Source organism: Budorcas taxicolor, chromosome 3, assembly GCF_023091745.1.
Source record: "Budorcas taxicolor isolate Tak-1 chromosome 3, Takin1.1, whole genome shotgun sequence".
Classification (NCBI taxonomy): domain Eukaryota; kingdom Metazoa; phylum Chordata; class Mammalia; order Artiodactyla; family Bovidae; genus Budorcas; species Budorcas taxicolor.
The window spans coordinates 49388804-49401603 of record NC_068912.1 but is presented as its reverse complement, the minus strand read 5'-3'; the positions used below and the strand labels follow the sequence as shown (position 1 = coordinate 49401603).

General features: G+C 37.2%; 1 protein-coding gene across 1 annotated transcript in view; it reads left to right on the top strand.

The window, feature by feature from the left end:
• ABCD3 (ATP binding cassette subfamily D member 3) overlaps positions 1–12800 on the top strand; it is a 78299-nt gene that overhangs the window by 20014 nt on the left and 45485 nt on the right. The window contains exon 2 of the mRNA XM_052637152.1: positions 6930–6966. Coding sequence (XP_052493112.1) covers positions 6930–6966 — 37 coding nt within the window. The remainder of the gene's footprint in view (positions 1–6929; positions 6967–12800) is intronic.

Genomic DNA, 12800 nt, shown 5'->3' with positions numbered 1-12800 from the left:
CAGTGAAACCGGTACGCCAATCAAGATAACAAATGTCTCCATCACTCCAAAGGCCCCCTTTCCCCCTCTGTGGTCAGTCTTCTCCCCTCCACCAGCCTAAAGGCACCACTGACCTGCTGTATAAAACTGTAGATGAGATTTGGCTGCTCTGGAATTGCATATAAGTGAAATCTAACTATGTACATTTTTGTCTAGCTACTTTCAGTAGCTACATGATTTCGAGATATATTCATATTTCATGCATCAATTTTTTTAAAATTGTTGAATACATTTTATGGAAATACTTTGATTTTTAAAATCCACTTGCTTGTTGTTGAACATTTGGATGTTTCAAGGTTTTGACTATTAAAAATATAGCTACTGTGAACATTTGTGTAAGGTCTGTGTGTGGAAATACACTTGTATTTTCCTTGAGCAAATACTTAGTAGTGGAATGGCAGGATTATATGGTAGGTGTATGTTTAACTTTTTAAGAAACTTTTCCAAAGTGAGTGTTCCTTTTCATACTCCCATCAGCAGTATAAAAAAATTCCAGTTGCTCTACATGTTGATAACCCTTGATATGATCGGTCTTTTTAATCTTACTCATTCTAGTGGATGTATGTAGTGGTTTCTCATTGTGGTTTTAATTTGAATTTCCCTTAGAACCAATGATATGGAGCATGTTTCCTGTTTATTTTTCATCCGTACATTTTCTTTGGCAACATATCTGTTTAAATCTTTAAATGAATTGCCTTCTTACTTGATTGTGAGAGTCTGTCATTTATTCTGAATACAGTTTTTTCCTTGGGTGTGTATTTTGCATATATTTTCTCCCACTTGGTGGCTTGCCTTTTACTTTTCTTAGCAGTATCTTTTGAGAAACAAACATTTAGGATTTTGATGAATTCTAATTTATTGATTTTTTTTTCATGTGCAGTTTATTCTATTTAACGAATCTTTATCTTTATTTAACTCTGTGGAGAAGGAAACAGCAACCCCATCCAGTACTCTTCCCTGGAAAATCCCATGGATGGAGGAGCCTGGCAGGCTACAGGCCATAGGGTCATGAAGAGTAGGACATGACTGAGCGACTTCACTTTACTTATTTAGCTCAAGATTACTGAGATCTTCTGTTCTCTTCTAGAAACTTTGTAGTTTTAGCTCTTACATTTAGGTCTCTTTCACTTCAGGTTAATTTTTGTATGTGGTATGCAATAATGTTTGCGATTCCTTTTTTTTCCCCCGCATATGTCTGTCCAGTTGATCTAGTGCATGCGTGCATGCTAGGTCACTTGAGTTGTGTCTGACTCTTCGCAACCCCATGAACTGTAGCTCGCCAGAAACTCTGTCCGTGGGATCCTCTAGGCAAGAATGCTGGATTGGGTTGCCATTCTCTTCTCCAGGGCATCTTCCCAACCCAGGGATCAAACCTGAGTCTCCAGTGTCTCCTGCGTTGGCAGTAGGGTTCTTTACCACTAGGGCCACCTGGGAAGCCCAGTTGATCCAATACCATTGGTTAAAAGATTATCCTTCCTTAATGAGTTGCCTTTGCACCATGTATGTATAGGTCTACTTTGGACTTTTTTATTTCTTTGACTTCTATTTATACTCGATATCAAACTCTCTTAATTAGTATAGCTTTATGATAAGCCTTGAAGTCAGGTGCAATTCCTCTAGCTTTGTTCTTTGTCAGAATTTATTGGTTGTTCTAAGTCCTCTGCGTTTACAAATGGAGTTTAGATTCAATTTGTTACTCTTTACAGAAAAGTCTGGTAGGATTTTGATTGGGATTTCATTGAATTTCTAAATCAATTAGGGAAGAATTGACATTTTAATAATATTGACTCTTCTTGTCCTTGAGCATGATAGATCTCTCTAGTCGTCTTTGCAGGGTGTTGTATTTTTCAGCATGCAAGTCTTGTGCATCTTTTTTTTGTTTTCTTTTTAATACTAAATATTTAATATTTTGATGCTTTTGAAAATGGTATGTTTAAAATTTCAATTTCCAGTTGTTCTACAGTCATATGTAGAATGCAATTGATATTTATGTATAGATGTTATATCCTAGAAACTAGTTGAACTTCCTTAGCTTTTTTGTAGATTCTTTAGGGTTTTCTATATAGATATTAATAGAGTCTGCAATAAAGATAGTTTTACTAATCCATTTTCATTCTATGTGCCTTTTGTTTCTTCTCCTTGCCTTATTGTAGTGTGTACTTCAGTAATGAGATTGAATAAAAGTGCTGAGAGTTGGCACCTTTGGTGTATTCCAGATCTTACAGAGAGATTAAGTCTTTTGTTATTTGGTACGGTGATAGTTGTAGGTGTTTGTTGATGTCCTTTGTTATATTGAGGAAGTTTCTTTTATTTCTAGTCTGAGAGTTTTTTAGGATGAGCAGGTGTTGGGTATTGTCATAAGTCCTTTTCTGTATCTATGATACAGAACATATGATCATATGTTTATTCTTTTCTAAACTGTTAATAGGATGAATTGCATTGATTTTTCAAATGTTAACATGATCTTGGAAAGTTATGACCAACCTAGACAGCATATTGAAAAGCAGAGACATTACTTTGTCAACAAAGGTCTGTCTAGTCAAGGCTATGGTTTTTCCAGTGGTCAAGTATGGATGTGAGAGTTGGACTCTAAAGAAAGCTGAGTGCCAAAGAGTTGATGCTTTTGAACTGTGGTGTTGGGAGAAGACTCTTGAGAGTCCCTTGGACTGCAAAGAGATCCAACCAGTCCATCCTAAAGGAAATCAGTCCTGAATATTCATTGGAAGGACTGATGTTGAGGCTGAAACTCCAATACTTTGGCCACCTGATGTGAAGAGCTAGCTCATTTGAAAAGACCCTGATGCTGGGAAAGATTGAGGGCAGGAGGAGGGGACGACAGAGGATGAGATGATTGGATGGCATCACCGACTCAATGGACATGGGTTTGGGTGAACTCTGGGAGTTGGTGATGGACAGGGAGGCCTGGCACGCTGCGGTCCATGGGGTCGCAAAGAGTCGGATACGACTGAGCGACTGAACTGAACTGAACCTGATCTTGCATTTCTTGGATAAAACCCTCATAAACTTTTTTATAAATAGTTGGTTACTATTGTCTTTCTTTTTTGTAATGTCTTTGGTAGAGAAAAAGGAGAAATATGCAAAAGTACTTCTCGCAGTGTACTAAGTGCAGGGGTTGTCTTCAGAGAAAGCACTGTTCAGTTATTTGAGTTGTGAACTGAACTAGCTACTTGGTGTGTGTGTGTGACATCATTTTTACTCGGAAGAAAGACTGAATAACTGTGTTTATTCAGCCTTGAATGTTGCAGACATTTTCTTGTATTGCCTTCAAGGAAAAACAACTGGCAGTACTTGTTGCTAATGTTATAATTTAAGCTTTCAAGTGAAAAATCAGAATTTGAAAAAGTTGTTTGCCACCATGAGCTTGATAGCTTCCCAGTGTTTAAGGCCTTTCTGGTAAGATTGGCGGCAATATTAACAAGTGTAATTTTGAAAAATATTGTATAATAAAATGTATTGCATTTGGAAGGCCTGCAGTTGAACTCAGTGAAGCATTATTGTCCAAATGACTAATACATGATCTTAGAAAATCTAGAATGGGTAAAAATAGCCATTGAAAGTGGAATATAATGTAGATTAGTGAATTTTATTGTATCAAAGTAGAAGTTTATTGATACAATTTTCAGACTGCATTGCCACATTAGAGTATCATGGAAGAATATCCACACTTACTAGAATACTCCTGTTTTGCAGCTACCTAGTATTCTTGCCTGGGAAATCCCATGGACAGAGGAACCCAGTGGGCTACAGTCCATGGAGTCGCAAGGAGTCAGACACGACTTTATCAACTAAACAGCAACAACAGATCTGTATTGCCGTAGATAGAATGCATACAGACTCAGATATGAGAATCCTCTTGTCCTCTGTTAAGCCAGATGTTAAGGACATTTATCAAAATATGAAACAATGGCACTTTTCTTACTAAATTGTTTTTTTTAGGAAAATACAGTTTTTTTAAAAATAAAAATTTTACTTAATGTGTAATGTGTTTATTATCTTTAAATGAGTAAATAAGTATTTTTTAAAAATGTCTGAGGTTGAAATTCTGTGTGATAAGTATTCATGTAACACAAATAAATAAAAGTTCTTGAGGACCCTGAGACTGGAAGTTTTGAGAAGTGCTGATCTAGAACAGTCCTTAGCATGCAGTAAGCAGTTAGTAAATGTCTGAATGATTCTTGACCATGTTACTTTATAATTTACCTGTCTTTTCAGTAACACATGCATTTGATAATGTATCTATTCTGTATGCCTCTGTTTCTTACTCTAGCAATCAAATTGTTTTTATACCTCTTATCCTGGTACTGTGATCCTCTTTTCCTTCCCTCTGCCCAGGCTGAGCTATTGGGAAGGCAATGAAAAGGATTGATGCAGGACTGCCATCCCGTGTGCTGATTTATTGAGCAAGAAGAAAATAGATGAGCAGCTCCTGTCTGAACATAACATCGATTTTGATATAATAGACTGGTTTAAGGTCATCATTCACATAGTCACAAAATTAGATTTAAAAATAATTTCAGTCGGTTATTCCCTGAGATGTAACAGAACACCTGATATTTAGTGACTGCTCCAAATCAGATTACGGATACCTCACCTGGTGGCTCAGCTGGTTAAAGAATCAGCCCGCAATGCAGGAGACCTGAGTTTGATCCCTGGGTTTGGACAATCCCCTGAAGAAAGGAATGGCTACCCACTCCAGTATTCTGCCCTGGAGAATTCCATGGACTGTATTATCCATGGGGTCGCAAAGAGTCGGACATGACTGACTGACTTTCACTTTCACCATTTTGTGTTCATGCTGGTAATATATTTTGAACATGTTGAATGCTTTTATTTTAATGAGTTTAATTTAGCTGCTCTATTTATTTTTTTTGGTAGTCAAAAGAAACATAGAAGAGTAGAAGACATGTCTGTTGTAGAGCCTTTCTAGTTTCATAGGATAAAAATCAAAAAAAGGAAAATACTGAATTTTTGTTAAACTTGAATCTGCCTACTAGTAGATCTTGTTTTTGGAAGTACATTAACTTCTCTCCACCCTTCTGACATATGAAGTAAAAAAAAAATAATCTTTTTGACATATGAAGTTAAAAAAAATGTAATCCAATAAACAGGATTCTAATATACTGCTCTCATATATCCTAAGCAATTTATATGTATTTATATAGCTGGTAAGGACTTCCCTGGTAGCTCAGTCTAAAGAATCTGCCTGCAATGCAGGAGACCGAGGTTCGATTCCTGCGTCAAGAAGATCCTTTGGAGAAGGAAATGGCAACCCACTCCAGTATTCTTGCCTGGAGAATCCCATGGACAGAGGAGCCTGGCAGGCTATAGTCCATGAGGTCGCAAGAGTTGGACACGACTTAGTGACTAAATCACATACAGCTGGTATCTTCAAAACTGAGGAAACTTTAAAGAATTCTTTAAAAAGAGGAATTTAGAAAGCCTTATCAAAGGGGCTCATATTTAACTGTGCACACTGGAACATGTATATATGTATAAAAGGCATCTTCTGAAATGGTTTTGTAGTCTCATGAAAATTTAAAAAACGAGCAATCCTGTGGTATAGTTGAAATTAGAAACAGTAATATGCCTAAGCGTTTAAAAATGATAGCATTTACCACGTTGTGGTTGTGTGTCTTTCTTGCCTTACTCAGTGACGTGGTGTCCTGTAATGAAAATGTTCAATCTGCAGATCGCTGGGGCTCAACTAGGTATTGAGCATAGAGGATTGGGTAGTATATGACCCTTGCAGTAGAAAAGGAGATGTGCTATCCAGATTCCCCTTCAAAGAAGGGCTTATTGTCCAGCTATGAGCAGTGCGAATCACCAGGTAACCCCTTCTGCACACGTCTTATGGTCTGCCTCAGCTGCAGAGCTACCTTCTCCAAGGTCATGATCTCGCTGGAGCGGGATAGATTTGCTTACTGAGTTAGGAAGAGGTTTAAAAAACCCTACCATTTCATCCCATCTCAGAGCACTAGGATGAACTTTTCTTGCTTCAGGGCTTCCCACCTGGTTGGCTGAAATTTTGTTGGTGTGTATCACAGTTTTGAGTTCTGCCTAGCTTTCCTTCTTTGCCTTTCTTTCACGGATGCATTTTGTACTCTACTTTGGAGAGACCAACCTGCAGTAGCTCCTGATTTCATGGAACTAATTTACTGGGAGGAAATGTACATTAAATAAGAGATTTTAACTGTGATCAATATTATTTAGAATCATAGGGTGAGGTGGTAGTGTATATAAACTGAAGCCAAGTTTGGTTATTATACTGTTTAGGGGAGGAAGCCTGGGTTAGTAGTCAGATCTGGGTTCAAGTGGTAGATAAACTGCTTTGAGTTGCTTGAACCTTGGTCGTGCTACTGACTCTTCTAAGCCGGTTTTTTCATTTGTAACATGGAAATGACACATAGTCTCCCATCCTTTAGGCTACTGACTGGGATCGCTCACATGGCTGGGAAAGGATTCCCACCAGCAAGCGAGTGAGCCTAGTACATGAATGTTTTCAGCCCCTTGTTTGTATCAGTTTGCTAATGTCATGGCCAAGCCTTGATTCAAGGATGGAAAGATAGATTCCATATCTTCATGGGAGAAACCATAGAATAAATATATTTGTGTGTGTATGAAAAAATTACAGTGTAATGCCTGACACATGATAGTGGTAGTTAACATTTATTGAGCATTTTCTGTGACTTATACTTAGTAAGAGGCAGTTGGACTATTGTATTTAATATATTCTGTCTCAGTATGACATGTAAAAGAAGAAACTCATTTGGAGAATTTGGTATATTCTTTTTATTTCTTAAAATAATTCTTTTATGATGGAAACAATTTGCAAATAAAGCTCTCTTGCTCTTTTTTCTTTTTCTCTGCAGTAAGAAAAATGGAAAACCACCATTACAGAACAATGAGGTAAAATTTATATCATTTACTCTTTGGGATTTCATGCATTTACTTCATTTGTTTCATTATGTATTTTTGAACTAGGATAAAGTCAGGGAATTTTAGGATTGGAAGGGAACTGAAGTATCATCCCAAACCCACTACATATTATAGAGATTATTCCTAAGATAGAAAGCCTTGATAGGTGACTTCTAGTATTTACTTGAACCTGTTCATTTGGTGGAAAGTACTACCTAGGAGATAGCTGTAACTTTGGTGCAATTAATCTTCTTTCTCCAAGATTCTGTTCTGTCTTCTGTAGAGACACAGAACAAGTTTACTGTGCTCTCTCTAACAGACTCTGATGTTGTCTGAAGGTAGTTGTATTTTCTGAATCCTTTTTTTCCCCCCATGCTAAGCAGTTATCATTCCTTCAAGTGTTTCTCAGGTAACGTGGTTTCTGATTGTTCTTCAATTACGTATACACTCCTCTGGATCTGTGCGAGTTAGTTCCTCCAGACACTATGTTTAGGATAAAATGTAGTTGTCCAGAAATGGTCTGACTAGCACGGAATGCATCTGCACTATTACATCTCTTGACATGAATACCATGTTGCTAAAATTCAGCCTAAAGTTGCTTGTACTTTTTTAGCCATTACTTCTGTTTACATTAAGTGGAGTTTGTGGTAAGTTGTAAGCTTGAGGTATCTTTCTGATGAACAGCTCTTTTAACAGACACCTGTATTCATCAGTTGTTTCTTTTTTTGGGTGACAGTTTTATTGAGATGTAATTCATATACCATAAAATCCATCCATTTAAGTATACAATTTGGTGGTTTTAGTATGTTTACAGAGCTTTACAGCCGTCACCACTATCTAATTTAAAAAACTTTCAATTCCTCATGAAGAAGTTCTGTGCCCATTAGTAATCATTCCTCTTTACCCTCTCCTCCTGTCCCTTGGTAACCACTGAGCCACTGGTCTCTGCTGATTTGCCTATTTTGGACATTTCATATAAATAGAATCATGTGGTAATATTTGGCATTTTGTGACTGGCTTCTTTTATTTAACATGATGTTTTTAGGGTTCTTATGTGTTGTTGAATGCATCAGTACTTCTTTTTTTTTTTTTAATTGCTGAATTATAATCCTCTGGAGAAGGAAATGGCAACCCATTCCAGTATTCTTCCCTGGAAAATCCCATGGACAGAGGAGCATGGCAGGCTGTAGTCCATGGGGTCACAAAGAGTTGGACACAACTGAACGACTTCACTTCATTTCATTGTTTAGATATACCACATTTGCTTAACCATTAGTTGTGGGAAATTTAAGTGGTTTCCTCCTTTTTGATCGTTTTGAATTATGCTGCTATGAACTTTCATGCATTCATGTACAGGTTTTCATATGGACATGTGGACATATGTTTTCATTGTTTTCATTTCTCTTGGGTATATACCTAGGAGTAAAATTTCTAGGTCATATGGGAACTCCGGTTGTTGGTTTTAGATAAACATTAAGTCAACCTGTAGGGTCTATGCCGCTGCTACCGCTGCTAAGTTGCTTCAGTCGTGTCCGACTCTGTGCAACCCCATCGCTGAGATTCTCCAGGCAAGAACACTGGGGTGGGTTGCCATTTCCTTCTCTAATGCATGAAAGTGAAAAGTGAAAAGTGAAAGTGAAAAGTGAAAGTGAAGTCGCTCAGTCATGTCCGACTCTTAGCGACCCCATGGACTGCAGCCCACCAGGCTCCTCCATCCATGGGATTTTCCAGGCAAGACTACTGGAGCGGGTAGGGTCTGTACTACTAGACTATTCTATAATATATGTATTCTAGTACTGTAATTTTTTTTTTCTTTTTGGCCACACTACACGGCCTTCAGGATCTCAGTTCCCTGACCAGGATATAAACCAGGGCCATGGCAATGAAAGCCCAGAATCCTAACCATGAGGCCACCAGGGAACTCCTAGTGTAATTTTGAATATAATTCTAACACCTAATGTGTTAGGTGGAAGGTGTTATGTACAAATTTAATTTGTCTCCTCTTTCTCACAATTGCTGATAGTATTGTCTAGGTTAGGACAAGAAAATTCCTCTGTGGCGTCTCTTAATCTTTTGTTTTTTTTTGTGATGGTTTATTTAGCTGTGACTATATCCAACTGTCACAAAATCTGGTCTTTATTTCTCCATTAAGGCCACGATAGTTTTATAAGAAATATCAAATTCCGTGATTAATTTATTAATTCATTTATTAAGTCAGTCTGTCACCATGTATTGTTTGAGCGCCTCATGTATGCCTGGCATTGTTCTGGTTTTGTGTGTATCGCAGTTACAAAAGTTCCTACCATTGTGGAGCTTATGTGACCTTATGTCAGCTAATATACTAGTACGATATTCTTGACAAAGAACAAAATTAGAAGGGTTAGATATGCCTCATTCCTAGCAAACTTCTGCCGGCTCTTTGTGATTAGAGTCTCGTAGGTCTTCCTGAGCCCTCATATTAATGTCTATTCTCTGAATATCCTGGATATTGACATCAAATTGCTACTCTTTAGTTTCCATAGTCTAAAAAATGGGACATTTTATGCTTATCTTGTTATTTCCATCTTCATAATCTCTCATATGTAAGTTATACCTGAGTCTTCAAAGCTCAGTTATCTTAGTTATATCACTATCTGTATACCACCATACCTGCAAGTTTTAGGACATGACTGAAACTAATTAGTACATCAGTATTCACACATTTTAAAATTCTGCTATTTTTTGTATATTCCAAAAACATCTACTTGTTTGCTACTCATATAGTATAAGCAAGATAAATTTAGTTTTTGAACAAATGGTTGGCAGAAAAAGGTTTAAGACAGTGTACATATTGGTACCACATTTGTAAAATTTATAAGAAGTGCACACACAGATATATTGGTAAGATACGTGCCAAATGTTAATAGTTGACATCTCTAAATGGTAGGTATAGGCTCTCTTTTTGCTTGTCAGAATTTTCTAGTTTTTCTACAGTGAATGTGTCTCTTATGAGGGGACACAATTAGAATTTTTTTTCATTGAAATTTTTAGTCTTTGGTAGGATGGGTTGGTAGGCTGCGGTCCATGGGGTCACTGAGGGTTGGACACGACTGAGCGACTTCACTTTCACTTTTCACTTTCATGCATTGGAGAAGGAAATGGCAACCCACTCCAGTGTTCTTCCCTGGAGAATCCCAGGAACGGGGGAGCCTGCTGGGCTGCCGTCTATGGGGTCGCACAGAGTCGGACACGACTGAAGTGACTTAGCAGCAGCAGCAGCAGGATGGGTTGAGGTGGGATAATTTTCATAAGACATGAGATTTAAGGAGAAAAAATTTTAGAGAAGAGTATAAAAAGAGTGTTGACTTGACTTTAAAATGTTAATTCTTTTAATTTTGATGTAATACACAGGATATAAAATTCAAAATATGTAAAGATTGTGCTGGGTTTAGCATTTAGCATTCCCATGCATATTTTTATCCTTTTGAAGTATGTGGATAGCTCCATAAACACTATGCGTAGAATTATTTTGCTTATTGGAAAATTTTATAAATCAAATCATTGTATTTATTGTTCTACTTTATTTCAGCATATTTTTTTTTAAGATCCACCTATAGCTATAGGTTGATAGCTATAGACCTAGTTAATTTAACCACTCTGTAGTATTCTCTTGTATAAATATGAGCTGCTTCCTTTTCTGCAATTGTGTAGAATCTTCACTGCATAAATTTGCCATGATTTATATAGTATCTCATAGTTGATGCACATTTAGGTTAATTTTATAATATTATAAAACAATATATGAGTTTTTTCATTTATGTATTTAAGCACATGTGCAGGAATACCTCTAGGATAAGTTTCTGAAAGTAAATTTGCTGGATTGTTTTACCTATAACAGTGAGTATGCTTTGTACATTTTGATGTATATAACATAATAGTTATGTTGATTTACAGTTTCTCTAACAATATACAGAGGTGCTTACACTTTGTCAGCACCCGATGACCTTTTATTTGCTGTTTCAAGCATCTGTCTTTTTTGGTCAACTCTAGTTCATGTCACCTTTCTAAGTTGGCTGACACATTAATAGAATCTCATTGCCCTTTGGCATTGTTGCCTCCTGAATGTTAGGGACATATATATATATATATATATTTTTTTTTTTTTTTTTTTTTTTCTGAATGCTTTATTACTTTAGCTTCTTAAATGGTCTCTATCTAATGTTTTTTTTCCCCTATGATTTGCATGTCAGATTTATATCATCAAAGTGTTTTTAAAATATTTTAAAAAATCACTGGGAAGTTTATAGGTGGGGGAAGTCAACTGTGAATTTAAAATGGATTCTTAGAAGAGACTTGTAGTGTTTATGAGATGTGCTGTCTCTGTAGTTATTTGTGTTTAGATTGGTGTCAGGCATGAATTTTATGATGTGTCAGGAATGGTAGAGCACCTTGATACTTCTTCAGCCTTTCTGAGTAAGCCCTCCAGTCCAGGCGTCTGGTGTTTCCTCATTTTAGGAAGTATATAGTTCCCTTCATGGATTCAAATTTAACAAAAATAATAAAGTCAGCTTTCAGACAGCATAAGAAACAGGAGCAGTGACAATAGGAACAGGAGGAAAAGAGGAGGGGAAGTTACATACCAGGTAAAGTGCTAATTATATACCAGGTGCTTCATTGTTACTTTCTTATAATGTTTTTTTTTTTAAACCTTCCTCATGGTTTGCCCTGCTGCTGCTACTGCTAAGTCGCTTCAGTCGTGTCCGACTCTGTGTGACCCCATAGACGGCAGCCCACCAGGCTCCCTTGTCCCTGGGATTCTCCAGGCAAGAGCACTGGAGTGGGTTGCCATTTCCTTCTCCAATGCATGAAAGTGAAAGATGAAAGTGAAGTCGCTCAGTCGTCTCCGACTCTTAGCGACCCCATGGACTGCAGCCCACCACGCTCCTCCGTCCATGGGATTTTCCAGGCAAGAGTACTGGAGTGGGGTGCCATTGCCTTCTCCGCCCTAGATCCTTTCTTTAGAGCAGCTAGAAATAGTAGTTCTTTGTTTAAATTCAGAGGTGGTCATTTTATCTTGAAATTATTCTAAGGCTCAAGCTAGAAATGGAGAAGGTATTGACTACAGATGGGATGAAGTGAGTTCAGGAGGCAGTTTAACGTTTTCTGTATAAGGTAGTTGATGTTATATTGCTTTCTCTTTATTCTTCCTATACTTAGTTTGGGTGGGGGGCAGTGAAAGGAGAGATTTAGGTTGAAGTTGTAAAGTTTGGCTTGAGGAGAATAGACTAGCTAGAGTGAATTGACTGTGAATAGGGCGTTTTAAGTTTTGTTCACTAGTGTATCCCTATGATTTAGAACAACGCCTGGGACCAAGTAAATAGTGAATGAATGAACGCATATACATGTGAATAGAGTAGACTTTCGCCTGTGACTCAGTAGGATGAGGTTTATAACCTTTGTAAGTTTTGAAAGACCTGAACTTTGTTCCAGCAGGAATCAAAGGTACATGATAAGTTGATTCTTATCCAGTTATTTCTGTCTTAGTCTTTCTGACCTAACTCCGCACATTCAGTGCCTTCGTGTTTTAGACTACAATTCTGTAATCTATGCAGTGACTGTTTATTAGGGTTACATATATAAAGCACTTAATACAGTGTCTAACATGTGGATGGTAGCTTATTATTCTAATTCAGTTTACAGACTACTCACAAGGTTTAATAAGATATTAATTTAATTAAAGCACATTTACAACAAAGTTTGTCTAATAGAATTTACTATACCATGGGTGTTTGTTTATCACGGGCATAGTATCAAGACCATAGTAGTTAGTAAATAAGTGAGCAGCG